General features: G+C 35.4%; 1 protein-coding gene across 4 annotated transcripts in view; it reads right to left on the bottom strand.

The window, feature by feature from the left end:
* HECTD4 (HECT domain E3 ubiquitin protein ligase 4) overlaps window positions 1-23,719 on the bottom strand; it is a 78,498-nt gene that overhangs the window by 47,726 nt on the left and 7,053 nt on the right. For all 4 annotated transcript variants that reach the window (XM_052796720.1, XM_052796722.1, XM_052796721.1 and 1 more), the window contains exons 2-16: window positions 17,840-18,357; window positions 15,223-15,312; window positions 14,727-14,857; window positions 12,345-12,453; window positions 11,559-11,697; window positions 10,402-10,572; window positions 8,930-9,122; window positions 7,413-7,574; window positions 7,204-7,317; window positions 5,671-5,811; window positions 5,062-5,294; window positions 4,504-4,649; window positions 2,341-2,411; window positions 1,555-1,660; window positions 755-875 (exon numbers count right to left, since the gene is read on the bottom strand). In XM_052796720.1, coding sequence (XP_052652680.1) covers window positions 755-875; window positions 1,555-1,660; window positions 2,341-2,411; window positions 4,504-4,649; window positions 5,062-5,294; window positions 5,671-5,811; window positions 7,204-7,317; window positions 7,413-7,574; window positions 8,930-9,122; window positions 10,402-10,572; window positions 11,559-11,697; window positions 12,345-12,453; window positions 14,727-14,857; window positions 15,223-15,312; window positions 17,840-18,357 — 2,445 coding nt within the window. The remainder of the gene's footprint in view (window positions 1-754; window positions 876-1,554; window positions 1,661-2,340; window positions 2,412-4,503; window positions 4,650-5,061; window positions 5,295-5,670; window positions 5,812-7,203; window positions 7,318-7,412; window positions 7,575-8,929; window positions 9,123-10,401; window positions 10,573-11,558; window positions 11,698-12,344; window positions 12,454-14,726; window positions 14,858-15,222; window positions 15,313-17,839; window positions 18,358-23,719) is intronic.

Raw genomic sequence — 23,719 nt, 5'->3', positions numbered from 1 at the left:
AGCTTGTTAATACATACTTAAGTGAAGGAGCTGGTTGCAAAACACTGAATTTTGTGAAATAACTTGCAAAACACATAAAGAAGCAGTACCATTTTATTCAAGTATGTAACATTATAGTAATATTCAACTACTGTAACATTAATTAATTCTTAGAAGATAATGCCACCATAGAGCTAAATTTAGTTCACATTCCTGAAGGTGATGGTTCCATGCTACTACTCCTTTCCGATCCTCCTGCAGCACAGGCCATGACTTCCTGTCCCCTCCCCAGTGTTTGCATGCAAGCTCACCTGCCTTCGCCATCAACTAGATCAGGGAGCTGATCCTGCTAAAAACATCTGTGCATACTTTTACCATTAAATAATGTCAACTTTCACTCATTTTTGTCTGTAAATGATAATCCTTTCTGCTTGTATGAATCATTATTCGCAACTGTAGAAAGAGTTTATTTTGTTGAAGTTGTAATGCTTTGAAGATTGAGATAAACAAAATTCCTTTAAATTGAAACAGCTATCAGAGCAATTGGAAAATACATCCACATATAAACCTGGTTTGGCATTACTGTACAATTTACTTTGCTGTAAGAAATTGTTTCTTCCTTCCCTGCACAGCATAAACAAGACATTCTTTTCCTGTATTTGTTAAGACATACAACTATAAAAGTTTCACCTCTACACTTTCAGTGAAGACGACGGATTTAAGGAGGAAAAGAGCCAAAGGCAAATATACTTTTATCAAAATACATTTTACTTACAGGCACAGTTGAAAGAAGCCTTTGAAAATCATCTTTAGATACAGTTTGGCACTTGGTGATTAAGACACAAGATTCTCGGACAACAATCTTGAGAATGTAGTGCAACAGCTCATCATTTAGTCTTCAAAAAAATGCAAGAAAGATGTAAAATGTTAATAGCCTAATTATGGTGTATTTTGTATAGCTCGTCTCAAAAATCTCTGCAAGTTTTATCATAAATTATGTGAAACCAAACCAAGTATCTGTTCAACTTCAGAGATTCAGACACAAAGAAAATCAAGCCTGAAATGTTGAACAACAATCAATGCAACACATTACCAGTGACTTCCTGCTCTGTGCTGATATAAATCTATGACTTCTAATGACTCCTAAAAAAAAAGACTCCTCCCAACTTGAACAGGTACTTGAGATTGACAGTTTTACTGCTGAAAAGTCACCTAACATAGTGATATGGAGAGCAATGTCATAACATTGTACTTATGAATTATCATCCACATTTACCATATACATGGTAAGTAGCAGGGAATCCAAAACTAACTCAGCGTACAGAAGTCTCCAAAGTTTCCCCTAAAATGTCAAACCTCTCTCCCTTGTCCTAGTGAAATTCTACCCACTATGGACACAAAGATAGTATTTCAGCTCACACTGCCAGTAAGGTAACAAGCAATTTCAGCAGAATTTTATGCAAGTTTACCTAAAGCAAATAACAGAAACATATATTATAAAAGGGGAGGAGGGGGAGCATATAAGAAACCTACGTTATAAAAGGGGAGGAGGGGGAGCATATCGTTGCATTTTACCTATAATGATCATCATCTTCACTTCCGAATCTGTTGTTCTGAAGCTGTTCAGCTAAATTAGTCAGGATAACGTCGCGAAGTTGAGAGAGACCACTATTTCTCTCTCCTAAAATGGAATGCAAAAACTTTTGCAAAACAGCATTTTATAGAATTAATTTTTATTTCTTCAGATATCTTGCTTAATATATGCTACTTCTCAGAAATTAGTATATTTACAACGTAACCCAATTCCCTGTAAATATTACAGGCTGTTGAAACTTCCTCTGCACATAGCATTGTTTTAAACTCCAAAGACTTTGACACACAAACATGTTCCTACAAAGTAACAAATTACTGTGCATCAGCTGCTTCTAAGTCCAGACTCCCATTTCATGGTGAATGCAAGTAGATTATGACTCTTTCACTAAGGACTAAAGTTACCTCTGGTTACTGTGTAACTGCCATGGGTAACATTAACTGCTAACTAGGTGTTCTAAAATACAACCTGGACAAGAAACATTACTAATAGTGACAAAACAGAACTTTAATGCTTTTCAATTTCAAACAGCTGCCTGATTGAGAAAAATTTTCCTTTTCTACACCTTACATAGATTGACCATGTAGCCATTCAGAAGGCAGTTTCAGAATTTGAAGCATTCCATAATTTCCTAGAATAGGATGGGTTTAAAACAGACTAGTGCTCAATATTCTGAACTGTTCTCTCTCCAGAGGTTGAGAAGTATTTTCACTTTTTGTATTCAATTAGAAAAAACCCCACACTCTCACATGTCAATAAGACATTCTCACCTTCAGTTAAGACCAATTTCAATAAATTATTGATTTCTGCTTCCCCAGGATACAGGATATTTAAACCAGAGCTAAAGAAAAAATAAAACCATGTATTACTTAACGTATTTAAAAGTGAACAAAATAATTTCAATGGACACGTGAAAAATGGCATCACAGAATCTCAGCTTAGTCGCTCTAAATGTTACGTCAGATACTATGCAATAGCTTCTTCCAACTTCGAAAGGCATTGTCTATATTTTAACATTTATATTAGTCATAAAATACGTAGCTGATTTCTCCAGAAGTCTCTTGTAACCAACTGTTTTTTTACTGTTTAGGTCCCAAAGCTTCTTCAAGAGCTATTTGCTTCCCTCTGAGAAACTCCACATTAGTCACTTGTATATATGATGGCACAATCATTTTTTCAAGAAACAGACAGATGTCAGAAAAAAATGGATAATGGCTTAGAAAATGACTCAACTCTGGTGATAGGGTAAGAGCTGTGACTTATCTGTGATAAGAACAACGGAAAATGCAAGAGACTAATCAAGAAGTCACTACTGTTACAGTTTTATACTTATTACAGACTGGCTCCTTGTAGAAGTCTTAGTTTCAGCTACACAGGAGATTCTAGAACTAGCATTTTGGAAACAACACAGCTACACATAAACACTCCTTGTGGAGATATTTTTCCCCTCTAACTTGTGATGAACTTCATCCTTTCTACATGAATTACCACATCAAGATAGAAAGATCACAATAACTTAAAAGGAGTACTTTGTGACTATCTGAAGTGTTGAAACTATTATGCAGACTTCTTTTCTTTTTCCCTTTTCTTTTTCAGTAACACTCACATAGAAAAGAAAACTGATACGTTTTTCAGCTTCACATTGAAGCAGAGATTACTGCAGCTTCCCTCCCTCTGGCTCATGCTGACCAACTTGCAATACAAACATCAGGAAAAGTTATACATTGTAAGCTAAGTTTGAGGTTTCCATTGGTATCAGAATCCCCTAATGAAAAAACAGAAAGAAGGAGATATTGCCTAATCCCCACCTCTGATTTTTTTACAAGTCATTGGAGGCTATAGGGTTAAACAAGGGAAAAATGCAGCAGCTGTCCATACAGTTGACAGGATACACTTTCCCCTGTCAAAAAGCAAGATCCTGAAAATGCTAGCTAATCATACTAAGATACACTATTCTTCTTCACTCACAGAGTTGCATAAAACCACTGAAATTTGGAATGTCATGATTCACACAAAAAAAATGCAGGTTGATCTTCAGAAGATTTTGTTCTCAACCTTTGGAGCACTTCGCACTTGAAAGCAGATTATTTGTACTTAGGACGTTTGAGACAGCATTCTTTGTCCTTGAGATTTACATTATCTCGTTTTTGTGATACGCAATCACACTTTTTCCTTGCTTCCCTGTACTTAGTCATTCTGCTATTTTGACAAGCCGGAGAAAGGAAATTACACAGCATCAGATTCAAGAGATGCAGTAGCTAATGTGATGGTGGAGCTAAAGCAACCATCCTGTTTAAGTGTTTGATGACCTGGTATACCAGCCCAGAGACATAATGCCCACCCTTCTACCAAAATAGATTCCTGTTTTCTAAACATAAACCTGACTTTCTCAAGACAGTCTTACTACTGTGCTCGTGTTTTTCCCTGGGCCTTCAGTCTTACAGCATTCCTCAAGTATTATTCGTACTGCTTTCCATTATATTCTTTTCGTTTAGGAGGATTTCAGTACTGTCACTTGAAACACAGGTATAACAGCTCACAACATTAGCTTTGCCCATTCCAGAACTCCAATAAACTATATAAGCTAAATGTGGAAGACATTCTAGCCATCACTGAAATGCAGAAGACTTTGCTTGAATAGCAGCTGTATTATAATAAACATTAAAAAAACCTAAAGAAAGCCAATAAAAAGCAACAAATGAAAAGTATGGAAAGTAATTACTGTTATTTCACTGTCATCATGACAAACACATTGTATTTCCTTTCTTCCACAGATATAAATCATAATAATTTTATCATACTATGTCAACCTAAATTTTATCATATTAATTTAAAATTAAACAGCTGAATACAATTTGAATGTTCATCTGTTACAACATTTTCAAATAATCTAAAATCTAAGTTAAGTTTAATTTGACAAAACGGATATTTACCTAATAGCCAGACAAACCTCCTTCTGAATTTCAGAGCAAATCTGATCCCTTGGTGCCATCAGTAACTGCCAAAGTAATAGGCCAGACCTTCTAACAATATCTCTGTTTCTTTCAGTTTGTGGGCTGAAGAAAAATTTAAAAACCACCTAAGAAAAATTAAACACAACAATATTAAAAACTTAAACATTGTTCACATTAACTCTTTTTCTGCAGTCAGTTTCTCAAACTAGTTGTCTAGGTCACTAGAAATCTCAGAGTCAGAAACTGACTTTGGATAAAAAAAAAAAGGAAAAACAAAAAAAGAAAGAAAGAAGGAAGCAACCTCTCTGGATTTTATTTTAATCTATAAAGGTAGCAATTACACTTACATTTAAATTAGGACTCTTGAATGGGTGTGTAAGATACTGCAAAGCCACTGCTAAGTCAATCTCCATTAAATTGAATGCAATGGAGGGGAAAAAAACCCCAACTAATAAAATCAAGTGGTTGCCTGTATGCTAAAGCAACTTTTTTCTGTGTGTGTGTTTATTGCATAGTACATTTAAAATGCCCTTGTACCTGAAAGACAACAAGGATGCAGCGTATTATACATGTATCTCCATTCACCATAGCTTTTTCCATAATGTCACAAATACTGCTGAGATGATGTGCTTCAATTGGATGTTGCTTGCCCAAAAAATTTGTTATGGGAAGATTGTTGCTGGCTGCAAGCAGGTTGAGTTGGTGGATACACATGGCACCAACATGGTGCAGTAACTGGTTAATAACCTCATTTGTGGTTGTTGCATCCCCTAGAAGAAGAAAAGCAGTTCAAATGCTGTCTATAAACACAGACCATAGCATTAGCATTTGCTTCTAGAATGCAAAATATCATCATCATCATCTCTAACTTCAGGACACCTGCCCACGTGATAAACAAAAGAATTACCCACATCACTTTTTTAATGTGCTAAAGGTAGGAAGAATCTGGAAACTTCCACATATGTCTCGCTTTTTCCTCTCTTAAAGCAAAGATAAACCATGACGAATATTTATGAACAACTTTTCAAGAATGAACTCAATGTTTAATAGAAAATTTCAGGAGGTAGTTTCTGTGTATTTACTCTATGATAATCACACATTTCACTTCCACTTTGTATAAAATGCTGACTTGTAGGTTTACCTCACCTTTGGGCTCTGTAATGACATGACTCACTCCCAGTCTCTGACAGACACAATGGAATGCCTGGTTCCCGGGATTACACCACTGATCAATATAATCATTAGAGCATGTCCATATCATGTTATTCATAGTATCATAACAGGCACCTAAGAAAAGGAAAATATTTTGCACACCAAATTTTAGAACGTTTGTTCGAAAACCAGACTAAAGTATTTTTGTAGCGGATATAAATCCAAATTATTTGCTTTAAAAGTTCTCTGTCATGTGACAGCAATTTAGTAACAATGCATTGCAATGAAAAACATTAAAAGGAGATTTCTTAACAAAGGAATGAAGCAAATGCACATCCCTTTTGATGTTTCAAGTACATGTATAACAGCATGCGTTTCAGATAAATAATGAGCACTGGAGTATTTACAAGTACATAATCTGTATCATTCCTCCACAAACTTACCACACATTGCCACAGTGCATAAACCAAAAATACTCAAGTCTGGCATCAGATACTAGTAACTTCTAGGAAAAGTAGAGGGGAAAAGTCTCAAATTTATTTTGCTACAGCTATTGACAATTAAGCACCTTAGAACTTGTTTTTACCACAAGGCCTTTAAAACATAGTAGCTTTAATAAAACTGAGAGTTTGCATGGTACAACTGTTAAAAAAAAATTTTAAGCTTAGAGACTCATCTCCTCAAAAGCTTAAAGCCTACAAACACAAGCAGGTCCAAAACAGTAAAAGGAAAGGGATGAGTGGATTATAGGCGCATCTGTTCTATGACAGAGGCATTTACCGTACTTTAAAAATTCAAAAATTACCTATTTGTCTACATGTTTCAAATGACCGAGTTTAATCTCCAGTAACAGTAGCCAACAGGTTAACATAAAATTATACTTATTCATGCATCCTAGTATTGAGAATATTATTTAAAGCTATTTATCTCAAACATTTTTAAGACATACTTTCATTTTTAGGCAACATAAAACCACTGCTTGTTAAAACGCTAGCAGTGATATGCAGTGTTTAAGTAGCATGGACACTGTTCAAAAGATTATTTTATTATACCAAGCAGGGTTAAAAGAAAAAAAAAAAAAAAAAAAAAAAAAAAGAGTCCTGAAGAAAGCACTCATGAAGTTTCAGTCACAAAGTGATAGGGAAATCAGAAATACCTACAAAGTCTTTCCAGCTAAGAGGCGTTTGTTTATTTTCAAATATAGAGATAAGATACTCAGAACTTTGTAGCACCTTACAGCATAAGCAGGGTATAAATATCAGACTTTTCAAGACTCTTTTCTGCTACAGAAAACACTTTTCTTGAGCTTGTGTGCAGCTGAAACTGCAAAAGCAAAATACCGGAAATTCCTTCAGGGAATTCTGAACTTTCAAAAATGTTAAATTTACAAATTTTCACCATAGAAATGAAACTCCACCAACTGCAGAATTGCTTACTGCAAATTAAGATCCAGATAGATTATTTAGAATCTAAGTGTTGAACATGTCTAGTTCTGAAATATTCCCAGAAAAGAGATCTACTTCTTACCAAGTCCTGGAACTAGAGCACCACGTCCAAGTGAACTTCCTGCAGCATCAATGAGATCTGCTCGGCTTGTGAACTGCCCATCCGAAATATTGAACACCAAGCTTGAAGCAAGAACTACACAGAAAAAAGTCTCCGATAAATTTCTGAGAAGTTTATTGTATTTCAGAAAACCAAGGTCTTAAAATCTGCCACAAATGTACCTGACTTACTTTTTAAAGATGACAAAGCACTTGTTCCTCCAAAGAGCGAGCGTGTTGCAGAACTGCCTGATCCACCTGGAGGTGGGACCAACATCACCAAGTACGTTCCACATGTGTATATTGGAGTCTTCCTTAACATTTTCAGTGGCAGCCCACAGCTAGTGTTTGCAGCTGAAATATTCAACAGAAAAATATAACACAAACATATATTTCTTCATAACATTAAAAACTCACAATAAAAGGCAGCAAACAAGGCAGATTTCTATTTAGGGCTTCAAATAAATCAATATGGAAATTCATTTAAGCTACATTTTGCAGCATTTCAAAGTTGCTTTAAGAAGTTGTATATAGGGGTGGCCTCATATTCCCACACAATCAGCTTCAATCCCCAGAAAGATACAAACAGTTTCACAGGTTATTTAATTAAAGAGAACAATTAAAAAAAAGACGGCAATCTCTAGTTTCCAAACCAGGAAAATTAGGAGCCTAAAATTTAAGTATAAACAAAACTGCTTTAAGAATTACATGGTGATAAACATATTGAAAGCAGTATCTCAGAGCCAAATAATCTTTTAACATGAAGAGATCGTTTGAGATTCACTACGCATTTACTATTTTAAGTTCTCCTGCTCCACATGAAATGCATACAGTCATAATGATCTAGCTCCTGTCACAGCTGATCAACACTTTTCTGAGCACTGACTAAAGAATTATCCAAGAATAACCACTTCTCCGTCTTCTGTAGCACTCTAGTTGTTAACTGGCAAAACACAGCCTTCAAAATAGCTCTTCAAGCTATTCTTTGCCCATTTCCCTGTAAGCATATCTATTTCCTGTATAATTTATTTTTATGGAAATGCCTGTAATTGTTTAAAATTGAAGAAGGAAAACTCATGTACATATGAAGGAAGAAGAGAATTAATTCAGGATAAACCAAACAAAATCTTAAGACAAATCTTACAAAGCTCCAGATCATCCTGAAAGCCACCAATGCTGTTCATTAAAGATTCCCTAATTAACTTGGGTAGTTTCAGCAAGCCCATAAAAGAATACCCAAACATTGTGCAAATTACCTCAAAAAAGCAAAATTACCTCCAATTTATAATATTCAACTTACTTGTGAAACAATAGTTTCATTTTCTAAACTGCAGTCCATTTTTACATAACAATTAGAAGCCCAGTTGAACTGCCAGCAGAGAAATGCAATTATCAGTTTGATCAAATGTGGCATAAACCAGTCCTACAATTGAATACATGGGGAAAAAAGGGTGCTGCAAGTATTCTTCGCGTTTTTAATTCTTAAACTTTTCTCACAATCAATGCTTAATTTAGGAAAGGAACTCATCATTCAAGCATTAAGCAAATACTACATATATATATCTATCTTTTTTTTTTTCTCAAACACTTATTTTGGAAAAAAAAATGCATGCTTTTTTGTTTTGTTTTGTTACATGTCCTAAGAGGTTAGTAACTACTGGAACTAAAAGCACGAAAAATTACTGAGAGTCAGTAAAACCTCTTCTGACCTGCTTGGTCCTCTTTCAATGTATTGGAGATTGTAGAGCCAGTGAGAGCAGCCAATGTTGCTGACGGGGAGGCTCTATACCTAGACAGCCTACTCAGAAGCATCTCATTTATACTCTTTGCAGATTCACCTTCTTTTCTCATTAATATAATTCGTTCCTGTAGAGGATTTGCTATACATACACCATTTTCAACCTATTAAAATGGAGGGAAAAAAATACTTTTAGATATTGAAATCCATAGGAGACAGATTACCCTAACTGAACAGTAAAATTGAACAATATAATATATCAAGTAGGGATACAAACTTAAACCCTGCTGGCAGAATTTCTAACAAAAAAGGTGTTATAAAAGCTAGACAGATGAGTATTTGTTTTGTTTGCGACTTTGTGGTTCAATATAGTATCTTCTATTTTGTCTGCCCTCAAAGACAGACTGCTTGTCATAATCTTAAGTTTATTCATGGAACTCTACTTAAAAATATTTAACCTCCCTGTATTCTTAATGATGTTTCACTGGCAAGTTTTGTAAAAAGAGGCCTTTAAATCATTTGCCAGCCAGAAAGTGTAAGCAATGATTTTCTTAGATCGTAATCTTCAGGGGACGTGTCATTAAAGAATGGATCTCTTAATGAAAGTAAGATCTGATTTACAGCGTTAGGCATTTTCCATAAGTTGTACTACTATAGCCTACCACTTCTAGCTCCATCATCCCACTAAGTACAGCTGTTGTACAGCAACTGCTAAGCAGATACACAGACATTGCATCCAAAGTACTCCATCAAAACTAAATCTTCATACAATTTCAATTATCAATACTAGAGGTCTATGAATTGCTGTAAACTCTGCTATATAAATGAATAAATTTTAGACTGAGGTGCTTCATTGTAAAATTAAAATACATGCACATATAGAAATGCAAGCATATATATGTATATATACATACACATATATAAGCCACTGAGAGTAAAGGGAGTTCAAACTACTGATACATTTCTCTAGACTTAATATTTTGAAATGCATTTCTTTTTATACTAAAACCAATGACTGTCATACAACATAAAAACCATTTTAGGCTATAAAATGGAGTGTAGACAAAACAATTGTATTTGTAACTTGTGGGACCTGATTGGCTTTTAACACAATGAAGCGGATCCACAGTAAACAATGCTTTAAATCCTAATACATTGAATTACTGTCCCAGCATAAAACTTAATTGCCAATTATAATAAAATATGTTTTACAAGACAACTCATACTGCTGCAGTATGACAGTCATACATCCTCTGAACATAGAGCTGAACAATACACCTTCTGTTCTGTTAAAAGTTATTTCATAAACACATTACAAACAGCTATTCAGATTACACATATCAATATTCAAACCTAATACGCTGAACTGAAAATGCTAATATTTAATTAAGCAGTAGTCATGCTACCAACCCCAGAGTCATAGAAAACACATAATTTGCTTACTATAAGTTCAAAAATATCCATAAAGACAGAGTGGCCTTTTGGTGTTTTTTCATTGAGGCTTGCAGGAGACCAAATCCAGTAGAAATATGTGCCATCTGAAGAAAGATGCACGGTAGTCATAGTACTGCCAACTGGGAAGTGATTTACTGGCATTGGGATTATTTGACATACCTACGAGAAGGAGAGCATCTTAACAGTTCTCATTTTGAAGTCTGTTATGATTATTAACAGTGTACTTAAAAATAAATAAATAAATTAAGATCAAGCGCAGTTAGTCTGTAAGAGGCTTATTATTGGATATAATAGTACTATTACATTTATTTATTACAAAGAGCTATTCTATAAAGTTTGCCAAATGGACTTGCTGGGTATAGAACAGCTTACATATCTAAACACTTAACATATCTAAAAATAAAAGGATCATCTCCTCTCTAATGACTGCAAGCATACCCACAATACCATAAGGAAAATATACATGCTAAAGAGTTATCTACTTTCTGCAACTTCTCCGAAACATTACTTGAAACTTTGGAAGAAAAGGGTAATCCAAACATTCTTAGTTTCAGGAAACACACTGGACATAAATGTGCATCCATCCTTAAAACCATGGCAGGAAAAAACCCAGAGTAAACCAACTATCCATTTTTACAAAGGATGACAGTTGTATATCTACAAAACACAATTAGATCAGAAACAATACCTGAATTTTGTTACAGTAGAATAATAATGAGCTGTTCAGGAAGATTATGTTTTCAGTTTAAGTCAAAAGTCCATTTTGCTATTGTTTGATTGTTTTATAATGTGACCATACTATATTTTAGCTCTTACAATACTATCATAATTACATGTACAATGAGTACATCACACATGTACTGTAAGTACAGTGTAAGTCTGTATACACCTCTATACGTGTATATACAGACACATACATATACATGCATACATATACACACTTTAACACAGAAACAAAGTAATATCTATAACATAACTTACAAGTTCTATCATGCAATGCTTTCAATGGGGGTTTATAAAAAGGCAGTTTCACAAAGTAAAAAGAAGAAACTTCAAGGACAAAACTTATTAAAGCTAGAAATTATTGTGATTAATTAAGAACATTTTCTTACTCTACTATAACTGCAATGAACTATTCCTTTTACCTGAAGGGTATGCTGATCCACAACCTGGAAAAGGGAGTGAGGCTTATTATCAAAAGAGACGGGCCGATGAAGAAGTTTGCTGTTGCCAAAAGCAACCCACCCAGTCTCCAGCTCCTCATTACGGCAGTACACAAAACCTCTGGCAAAAAAAGCAGTATATTAAACTCTTTAAAACCCCATGCTATTTTCTTGCTTTTCTAAGAACAACTCGCAACCACATTCTTGAACTTTGACTGAACTTAAATTCAAGTGGGCGTAAGGCAACAATTCTGACTGTAAAAGACTTAAAAGCATAAAGAAGCCTCATGACTTCAAGCAATAAAGCAGCAAGAAGGTACAGTGAGTCACATCTGCACTAATTTATATAATGAATGACACTTAGAAAACAAATACTTACAAATTCAGCAATCGTACAACTATAAATATAAAAAAGTCACAAGACTAGTCTATAGTATATCCCTCTCAGCAAATAATAAACCAACTTATTACACATTAAAAAAATAAAATAAAATCTAAAATACTAGCTATTCTTCTAGTATACCTCTTTGCAGGAGGTTGGACTAAATGGCCTCCAGAGGTCCCTTTCAACCTAAATTATTCTACAGTTCTAGAGAAAAAGTACTCAAGAAGAGTTTCAGATGAGAAAACCAAAACATTAAAATAGCATTTAATGAAAATGCATAATATGCTCTAGTCTTGTCACACTTAACATGAGAGAGGTTTACCAAAACAATAACTTTTTTTTAAACAGATCTGCAGAATAGCAAATATTCAACTGTCACTTACCGCAAAGTACCATGCAATCCAGATCCTAATTTGCTTATTCCTCTGCCCACTGAATTAGTTGTATAAAGATAGAGCCCATCTGCTGCAAGACAGCGCCCTAAGTCTGCATCTGAATCAGGAAGAAAGAATAGAGCAGACCTCCTCTGTAACATACAAAACTGGAAATTCTCCATGGTCTTTACACTCCTGTGGTAGCTACCACAGCAACTGAAAACCAACAGATGCTCATGACAGGTCGTTACCAATGGGTCAGAACCATTTTTTTAATGCTGAATTTATTATTCAGTGTTCTAAGAGCTACTGTAACATAGTCAAAGTCCATTCTTTTTACAGTAGCTTCTTTACATTTCTTTCAAGCCTTACAGAGGTGCCTAGACTACGCCTAACTCACTCACACGAATACTAGGGCTATTTAAATCTGCTGTTGCCAAATAACAAGAATTAGGTGCTAGTCACTCAGCTTCTCTTTTGAGATAATAAATGACATTAGCACTGTTTTTTCATGATTCAAATGTACATCATGCATTTCTGAATAATTTCTTTTTCCTGTGTTGTGTTCTTATTTCAGTGTTAAAGACCTGTCTTTGGGTATTATGGCCCAAGCTGCTGTAAAAAAAAAAACCAGTAAGTTTGAACTTGCTTTTTCTGCACACTATTCAAAACTATAAATATAGTAGGAACTAGACTAGCATACACAACCATGCTTAGGAACACAGAACTATTCAACCAAACTTATTTCAAGTGGAAAATTCCTTTACTTAAATTAAAAACAACTTGAGTATTTGCTATTAAATGCCTTCAGAATGACGCAAAGGAGCAGAAGACCATTCTCTTCTGTTCTTGCAACAGGTAATGCTGTTCAGAACTCAGAACTGGCAGCAAGATAAAATACAAGCAAGCCTTATGACTATGCAAGCCTTTTTGCTCATGACCGCTGATTTAACATACTGTTTGTGGGGAAGAAATAATCTAATATTGAGCCTTGATCTAATTTCTGGTACAACTCTGTGCTTCTCTTAAAGCTAGTAAACAGACCCTTTCACCTCTGAACACCATAAATGAAGACAAAATGTATTTCAAATACAGCTGTGTCACTCACAAAGTAGTAATTATTAACAATCAAGATGGGACGCACAAGGCAAAGCCTTGTAACAGGGATGTCAATAAACCAGTCCAGTCAACCTATTTAAGTTCACAGAATCTGAACAGTCAGCTAGGGAAAGGAAAAAAAAAAAAAAAAAAAAAACCAAAACCCACATCTAGTCACTCTCACAGCAAGAAAACCTCTTCAAAATATACATGTCTACATTAAATTTGCAGATAGCCTAAAATGACAACTCAGACTTGTAAATTCCTATGGCTTGCACTAAATTTAATGAGATGTCATCAAAGCTTCAACTAATATTTCTAAAGCAATACGAACTCTCTCATTTAGTGCAAAAATAGTAAGCAAACAAAGCAGTAAAAACTGAGAACTAATTCAGGGAAAGAAATACAAGACAAAGCATAAAAAAAACCCCATACAAAACAGAAACAAAAGTAGAATAGGAAAAGGGGAAGAAAAAAAAAAGCAATGAACTTGTACTTCTAAAAATAAACATGCTCTGCCAGTGATAGCTACTGAATACAGTGATACTGCACAGGGAAAAAAAAATTACGCTTACTGAAAGACTAACTAAAGTGGATAATATCCAAACTCAGTTTGACCTCTCTGCAAAATTCCCACTGAAGTCAGGGAGGGTCACTGTATCTACTGCTTTTGATGGTTTCCTACAACCTGACTACTACACAATTTAAAATAGCACCTGATCTTCAGCAACCAAAAAGTAATGCTTTTCTGAACCCCATTATCTTGTACTTTAAAAAAATGATATGCCATACTATCATTAACACACTAGACTTAAGATTTAGCCTCTTAATTTTAATATAAAACAGGATAATTTTTTCTACCTGATCCCCAATAAAAAAAGCAAACAAATCATTTACATATCTAGTTAGATTAACTTAAAGAGAATAGGTATGACAAGCCAAACAATGTAAACAATTTAGTACTTGTGTAAATCAGGTCCATGTTTTCAAAACTTCAGTTTTGAACTTACAAGCTAAGACAACAAAGTGCCCAGACAGTTGCTGCCCTCCCCCTCTCATTACGTATCAGGCTTCGAGACACTCCTGTGATGCCCAGTTCTCTCTGCAGATGGTCCTTCTAAACCCTTCAGCTTTCAGTTATTAGATATGTACTATACTTGCTTTTACATTAATTCCAACAGAAGGGAGAAATCCCTTCCAACTCTAACGCTTTACATGAATTTTTAAACAATTATAACCACTAAAAGCATCTTGTCCTCCCCTGCTCATGTTGACAGTCATGAAATAATTCACCTTTATTTTCACTGCTGGAACTACTGTTGGCATCAGGTGCAGGTAACATGTCTTCAAAGCCCCAAGACACTATATGCTTTCCTCCAAGCAAACAAGAGGGTGATCCAGGTCCTCCCTCCAAAAGCAACAACCTTTAAGCAGAAAATAAAATAAGATGCATAGAGAACAGTGATAGCAAAAACTAGCTAAATCAAAAGTTAGGATGAAGATATATTTTAACTGATTATTCTCTGTCAGAGTTCATAAGCCACTTAAAGGAATCATCAATATTTAATTAAAAAAATAAAAACTTAACACCCAAAAAACAATTAGTAGATCCTTTTATATTTGACTTTCTAATGTCTTCCTTCTGCAATTGACTAAATTTCGATCTTTCCTAGAGCTTTCAATAACTCTAAAGCCTTTTCATCACATTTAAAGCCATTTATCTGAAAATGCACTTACACATTTTCAGACCTGATGTAAAAGTGCTACAATTAGAAAAGGCACTACAAACCTGTATAATACATCAGCCACAGGCAAGGATCCTAGATCAGTCTGTTTCTGTAATAGATGCACTGTATGAACAAAGGTTTTCAGCGACCCTCTAAAAGGATAAGAAAAACATGAATTAAAGATGTCTACTGAAACAAAACTGAATACACACAGACAACAGCATCTATGTAGAATATAATACCCAGTACCATAAAGAGAGAATATCCAAGATATGTCATCAAGCTTCTTTTCTAATTTGCATTTCTTTTCAGGATGATTTTCAGTCTTTTGTGGAGGAAGTGAAAAGAGGAAGAGAGGGTAGCATAAAGAAAGAATGCTGGCGAACTGCCAGTCTAAATCACACTATCTTTTTGGAAGAGGATGAAGCACCATGCAGGTAGGGAGATCAGCAAACATGGGCTGTCATAAAAAACATGTATAGTAAATGCAATCTAGGCACATGATAAAATACCTCAATCTTGCATCTATTACAGACAGCTACTTTCAATATTTCTTGTAGCTATTAATCATATTTAGAACTTCACATACAATCTGTGGGTCTTCCTGGGGCTGAGCCAAAGTATTAGTAAGAGCTGGTGCAGACATAGCTAGAGATGGTTTTCTTGACTAAAATAGAAAAGACCTGACTAATTAATTTATTATCAAGATTCTGATTACTTTTACTTCCAAACACAGATTTGGAAGCTTTTCCCCTTCTGAAGTGATGCATTTAAACATATAAAACGACTAGATACTTCTGAAAACAAAATTCAACCACAGCAGAAGTTGTTTCTAATCTTGCCTAAAAGTGTGTTGCTTTAAAATTTTATTGTGATATTTACAAACATATGGAGTTTGTAGCTCTAATTATAATTCTTGTTCATTCATAAGTTGAATACTTTTTTGGAGAACCTATGAAACCTGTACATTAATATGGTGGAAAACGCCTGGGTTTTTTTGTAGAAATAAAGAGATATAGAGGTCTTGAAAACATATATTTTACAGTTTCTGTTTTAAAGGTCAGGGTATTAGGAAGAAGTCATTTTCTGAAAGACATAGTGGCTTTATTTTCAGGCACAATAGCCCAGCTAAATACAAGAATCTTGACTGTGTCTTAGGTGTGATAGTAGTCACAGTTATGAATCAATTTCTTCAGAAGCATGACTGATCAACTGAAGAGATGCCTTCCATGCACTCCACTGAATATAGCCTTTTGCTTTGTCACACATGGTCAGTCTTAGCTCCTTAACTTTCCCCCTCCATGCCCCAAACCCTGTTTTCCCCACTGTCATTTTCAGCCATATGCTTTCACTGATAAACCTCAGCTTGGAGAAAATTGACACTGCATACTTCAAAGCACCTCAATTAATTATTTAAAGCAGTATTTACCCTGTTGTTTTATTCTTAGTAATATGAAGCACCCAGGATTGCAACTAGGAATCTCAATAACTGTCTCATTTTGAAGGCTTTTTCTTCATAATGGTACCCAACATGACTCCCATATTTAAAAGCAAAAATGCAAGGCTTTCATAGGTGAACAAAGTACGTCAGGATACTACAACTCTGTAAGCAATGCAAGACAGATTTGCAAAGAAAATATATGATCAACCTTCATTTCAAAAGCTGCATTTGAAATTTAGCTCTTTTACAAATTCAGCTGCAAAAGAACATCCCATACTTCCTGAAAGTAAGACATCTGGAAAAAAAAATAAATGAGATTGTGTTTATCAAATCCAATTTATCTGAGCTATGTTCAAGTACACTGCCTTTTAGATAAGGCAGTTGTCAGTGCAGAAGAGTTTGCCACATACAGTAGATTTCTCATTGACTTCATTAAAACAAGTACACTAGAAATTAAGTGTTTTTCATTTGAATAAACCTTTTTCTAACACAAATCATGACATCTCCTGAGAATTTCAACATCTTAAATCAGAGTTAAACTTGACAGACAAGGCTGCAATCTGAGAAACATTAAAGCCAAGATTTTTCAAGAGGCTACTAGTGACTTTAGACCCACGTTCATATGGCACAGAAGCTAAGTTTTGCATACTCGTCTCCCCAAGCCCCATCCCCTAAAAAGAGTCAGTTTTTATTAAAAGCAATTATGGCCACTTTGTCCTCAATCACCTGATGCTGTGCTAAACCCATGCAGGGCACAGGATAGTTCAACCTACAGTGGTTGAACTCTTCACTGGCAACGAAATGAAAAAATGCCTCCAGATGTTTCACAGGCAACACTGAAATCTAAAATGAATTGCTCTGAAACTTGGCGGTAATACCTTCTACAGCCAAATGAAGGTGCATAAGCTGCAGGACTAAAGGGGCAATACAAAGGGAAAAGTAAGACAACTTTCCTCCATGATAAAAACATTTGGAACCATTCCTAGAACAGATCACTGCAGTAGAAGCAGCATTATGCACAAGAGGCATTTCTAACCTAGATCCTTCTGTTTTTACATATGCTTAGTTTATCAGTTTCACCCTTTCCAAACCAATATTTAAATATTAGAATGAAAAAGACAAGTGTGAACCAAAAATTAGTATCAACAGCATGGTCACATCATTTTTGATTCTTATGTTTAAATATAAACACTTACTACCAATATCAACCACATGTCATTTCAGTACAGCTTCCTCACCTTGCACAAGCCAAGGCAACTAGGGCAGCAGCAGCATTTTCTTTTTGCTTATATGGAATCTGTTGGCCTGAAGCAGAAGTGTCTTCCAGCCAGGAGCACAGCAAAGACTCTATTCCATTAAGACAGTCAGCTGGTTCTTTAGTCAAACTCAAAGGCTGGCAGTCTCGAAGGCAATTCAATAGCACCTCAGCAGTTATGTTACAGAGAGAAGGGTCTGTTCTACTTTGAGACTGAATGAGGGGAAAGACCAATAGAAGCCCCATTCGTGAAGTAAACGGTGCCTGTTCAGGCTGCTGTAATAAGCCTTGACGCTTGAGCAAGGCCAGGGCTTCTTCATCCCCCGAGCTCTCCCGGTCATGCTGCTCCTCCAAGGCTAGCTGGCGCTGGGCATTCCAGAGTCCACGCAAAGCATTTAGTCGGTACTCCAGCAATCGAGCATAAGCATTGCTCTGGTTTCCGCACACAGATCGTAAGCGCTCAGCCAGCTCCGTCGGATTCTTGGTCTCAAATGTTAGTATCTGAAAGGAGGGAAAAAGTTGGTATTTATATAGGTTTTCTTTTTCTTAAGGGTTAAAAAAAAAAAAAAAGGAACATATGCCTTTAGTATGATTTCTAGATCAGCTGTCCTCTGCAACAGATTTTGGGATAATTTTTTTTTTTTTAATTTCTGGGCATGAATAAAGTTACACTGGAGGGCAAAGAGCATGCAAGTGGTATGGAGTCTGTTATTGTTGAGTCAGCATTGTCTCTGAAGCCTGGCCTTGGGGGTTGCTGACAGAGATTTTTAAACTTTCAGTCGTGATGCTAAAACAACAGTTATATAGATTGTAAAGAAAAACACATACGAGAGAGTATCTTTGAAAATAAAGACTAGCCTCCCCTGGAGCATTTTTTTTTCTGTAATCGAGGTAATTTTGCAAAGAACTTCAAAAGGACTGAGAAGGTAGAAGGTCCCTGGGGCTGAGCTTAGAGCCCTTCTATGGAAACCAATAGGTCAACAATATTTTGTAATAAGAATATATATATTCTAGTTTTAGAGCTTTTCAAACAAGCAAACCAGCTATCTAAAATGATCCATGAGTTTTGTTATACGCTCTCCCTCCCCTTTTTCCCTCCTCAATTTTGTCATATTGCACTTAGCTACACCTTTCTCAAAATATTTCCAGTTGCTGCCACAGTTTAAAAACCTAAAAGTCTCATCATCATCATTTCAGACAGAAGAAAGAGGGCTTTTTGGTACTTCTGAGTAAAATTGGAGACAAAGCTGGAATAACAAAAACCAAGTAAACCACGATGGAAAGAAACATATTTATGGGTTAGTACCCAGCCCAGTACTTGAAAGAACTCAGAATTTCAAGTAATTTACAGACAACTTTTCTCCCTACAGCATACAACAACAGTTGAGATCAGCAAAGTCACTTAAGCTATGACAACCTCAAGGAAAGCAACAAGCCAAATATTTTCTGATACTTTGGATCCAGTGTCCAAAGGGCTTCTGCTTGGATGCCACACTGCCTCATCTCATCCACCCCCACCCCCACCTCTTTGGCCCATCTTTATGCCGTAAAGCTGTCTTTCCCTCATTTAATTAAACAAACAAACAAAAAAGAGAAAGGGAATGGGAGAGATTAAGAGATGCAATGGGTAATTTCATACAGGGTTGGTTGTTTGTTTAATTGTAGGTAGTAGTCATACAGAATATGAAATAGATGTTTATGTCTAATTGTAGAATTTTGAACAGCTTGATAAAACACTTCGGGACAAATCACATCTGCCATTTCTACAAACACCCCGACTAAAGTCAATGAAACAGCTTTTCAGTAGAACACTTACTAAAGTCATGAAAAGTTCACTTTAAAGTAATTCACATAATAATTACACTTGAATAGATGTTAGTATTGAGCTTCTTAAAACTAATGAACCTCTTTTAATTAATTTCTTCAAAGAGATTAAGAATATTAATCGCTAAACCACATATTATACATTTAAAGTAACTACCTCATGTTAATTTGTGTTCTATTGTCTCAAAAATAAGTTTAATTGTTTCCTGTTATAGATGCAATCACGTTCTAAACCAGTTTGCTTTTGACGTTCTTGAACTAAACTAAATACCTGATGGATCCTCAACTAAGCCATAATAAGCTGCAGAAATGGAAGAAAATGAGGATTAATGTTTTCATCTTGAGAGCTGAATGCTGAAGAAAATAGGTCTATGGTCTTTGACTATGCTAATAACAAAGACACCACAAAAGACAAGTTGTGGTATGCTTAGTGGGCTTTCCCTTTTAGATTATACTTCCATGGGGAGAGCAGCTTAGTCTTCTCCCCTTCCCATAAACATAGTGGAACCCTGCAATCCATGCCAGATAGCATTTCAAAAAGTTGCACCCACCTAAATTATAAGTATACTACTATGTCAATTCACAAACTTTGTACAACCTCATGTGGACTTTGAACCAAATCTGTACTCAGTATGTAATAACAAGCAGAAGGTTTAAATATTCAAATATACAAACACATGAGAATTGCTTTAGCCAAATTGCAAATGCAACCAAAGACTGAGTTCCAACTGCAACTGATGAATGGTTTTTCAGTTTCCTTCAAGTTACCAATGTTATGTTTGGTGGGTTCTCATCAACAAAACTGTAACCAAACTGTTGCAGAATGTCCACATTTTGCATACAATTTAACCTTGCAAATTGTCACTCGTTAGGGTCCAACTGAAGGTACACTTACAAAAACTAGTCGCGCTGTGTTACACGCTCTTATTCCTCAGGTCCCACAGTTTAGCAGGATGATGGATTTTTTTGTCCTTGATATTGCTCTACACCTCTGAATCTGTCTTGTATAAATCAAGACAAGATGTCAGTGTCAAATATTTGCAGATATGCTGATGAAAAGCCCTTCCCCACTGAAGTTGTATTTTCTCACTGATGTCACAGTTTATAATTTGCTTTATAAGCATAATATGGACTGTTTGGAACTGTTAAGAGTGTTTTCCTTTGGTCTTCCATAAAGGAAATATGCACTAATTTGGGCTAACAATATACGAAGTACACAACATTCAATAGATTTAGAAAACAGTTCCAAAATGGGACTTAGAGATTTACAAGCAATTTATATCATCTAGTTTTCATACACAGCTTATGGAACCAGTGAAAAAACTTAACCATTCAACTTCATCTGAAGGTCTAAGTAGGCATCTGCACTTCCGGAAAATAACAGGCTATTAGGAGAAAGGTGTAAGGTCATCTATCATACAGGAATCTTCAGAAAATTTTGTTGAAGTCTGTTTTCCTCATGAGGCATTTTACTGACTAGAGGTAAGTACTCAGAGCTACCTCTAAAAAGGAGCTTCAATACCAAATTTTCACAGTGACTGGCTGTGACAAACAACTTGGGAGCTTTCAGGGTTCAGACACGCTCCTAAGATCTTGCCGCTCACCAGGGAAGCATTTTGGTTCTCACTGGTTAGCAAAACACACCTCTTTGTAACCCAACGCTGATGACAGAGCTTCACTTGGTCCATGCTATATATACTGCTTCCCTTTGGATAGTCTAAAGACTTCACAAAGGAATCACAGCCCTTGCCAAGTCTTCCTCTGCACACTGACTACAGTTTTCTCATATCTTCAGGCAAAGCTTGTTATCTTAAAGCTATCTAAAGTCAAAGCAAGTTAAAATAAAATGCAAGAAAAATACCCACCACATTTATTCACAAATTCTGAAACAGACAATACAACTAGCAGTGTTTATAAAAGACACAGGTGAAGAAAGGGAATAGAAAATATGTGCTAAAATGACTTGTACTAAGATTGAATCAGAAAGGTCTTCCCCATCCTTTACGCAGCTGATTTACTGCAAACCTCCCTGGCACATGGCTGTCAGAGGCTCCCATTCTGAACACCTTTTGCCCGAGGCTGCACCCACTAAAGAGGGTTTCTGCAGGCTATAAAAGCTGGTGTACTCTGCCAAATCTCCCTTTTTAAATCCCCCAGCAAAATTTAATCCTTCTCCGCCAAATTAGTTTATTCTCTTCCTATCTAGAAGAACTGACCATTCTCTTTGTTAAAATAAGCACAGATTCATTTCGCTGCATGGGAAACATGGCTGTTACTTAAGCTGTCCCCTCCAATACTTCATTGAACAAACAACTATTCCTCATTCAGCAAGAGGAAAAATTCCCTTTCCCCTTGCCTCCTTGATGCCTCAATATTTACACTTGAGTTTGAGCTCCGATTTAGAACTGATTTCTAGCATCCTTTTGTTAGTGGTATTTGGGCACCTTGCCTTGATATTTACCTATACAACACTTGGGGAGATCTCAGAAGCAGACCACTAAAAGCTAGCACATCACAAGCAGTCACTTGAACCAGTAAATAATTGATCATTTCACAGCACTAATCATTTTTGTCTAACAAGGCTTAAACAGAATCTAAGAGGATGAAAAGGATGTAAAAATCACATTGCTTTGCCATAGAACAAGTTACTCAAGTACCTACCTTATCTCAAAAGACAACCTCTAACAGAAATAGCAGCTTAACAGTAACACCATCAAGCTAAAAACACAAATATATGCTTAAATGAAGAATACTAAACAAAATCTGAATGTACAGATTATATTCAGAATTAGGAAAAGATAACTCGCCCAGCTACAAAAATAATGCAGATTAATATAGTATGAAAACAAGGACACAAAAAACTTAAGATGCTCAGTAGCAGTTAAAATAACAGCCATTTTATAAAGACAAATGTAAAGAGAATTGAGATAAAATTTAAAGTCTGTCTACCTTACGTACATTGGTAGTGTTAAAATAGTCCATTTTCTGCTTTTAGATAACACATATTAACATTTTCCTTAGGAACAATCAATAATATTAATTAAAAAATAATAGAAATGTAAAGTTCTAAAGAATAACTTCTAATGAACAAGAAAAATATGCAAAAACTGTAATTCTAATGTAACGCAAGTAATTCTAGTATAAATTCTAGTGTAACAAAGACACTAGAATTAGGGGGAGAAATAAAACAACATTACTTTTTAAGAAGAGCTTTTTCTATACCTCATTTTGTAAGTAGGGCAAACATCACGTTGACACTTTTTGCAAATGAGAAACCTACTCTTCACTCACTTTGAAATTACAGTTGATACACTGTGACTATGATCATTACCTATGTTCCAACTTTGTCTACTTCTAGATAGCAAAGACTACCTTTGAAAAGTTTTGATTTTAAAGCCTCACGCTTAACAGCCTGTAGTTACATATAATCAAAAACTGTATCAGTAAAAAGCTTGTCACTATTTTAATTTTGCAGTATCTTGTCCTTAAATATTATTTCCTTGTTTAATGTTTTAAATCAATTTTAATAAATTGATAAATTTAATAAATTTTAATTAGAAAACGGTTGATCCAAAGTTCAATCGCTCTAATTGGTCACTGACATCATCTTCAACATTGAGAGGCACAAAAGGTATCTAATTTTAGATCATCAACTATGGGGAGGATGTCATCTTTCCTGCTGTACCCAATTTTTGTCCTGTTTCATACTACTACATGACCTTAACCAGATACTTCTTCCCACTAAACAATATTTTTGCCAATACTGCTCCAGAAAGTAGTCACTGGCATTCACTATTGTAGGGTAAAGTGTTTCTCTACTGATAGTAAATACCAGATGTAATACAATTAAGACACACTAATCTACATGAAGAGTTTTAGCCTGAGGTTTTATGACCACATCAAGTAAATTTCAAAGTGAGCTGCCACTAAAAGGTAGCTTTCTCCTCTGGCTAAAATTCCTGCCCCCTCATCCTCTCCCTGGTGCCGGCAGTAGTGCCTGTGGGATTTTTTTTGTTTGGTTTTTGGTTTTGTTTTGGTT

Source organism: Harpia harpyja, chromosome 9, assembly GCF_026419915.1.
Source record: "Harpia harpyja isolate bHarHar1 chromosome 9, bHarHar1 primary haplotype, whole genome shotgun sequence".
In the NCBI taxonomy this organism is placed as follows: domain Eukaryota; kingdom Metazoa; phylum Chordata; class Aves; order Accipitriformes; family Accipitridae; genus Harpia; species Harpia harpyja.
Note: the sequence above shows the minus strand (reverse complement) of the source record. Positions and strands in the feature narration are given on the sequence as shown.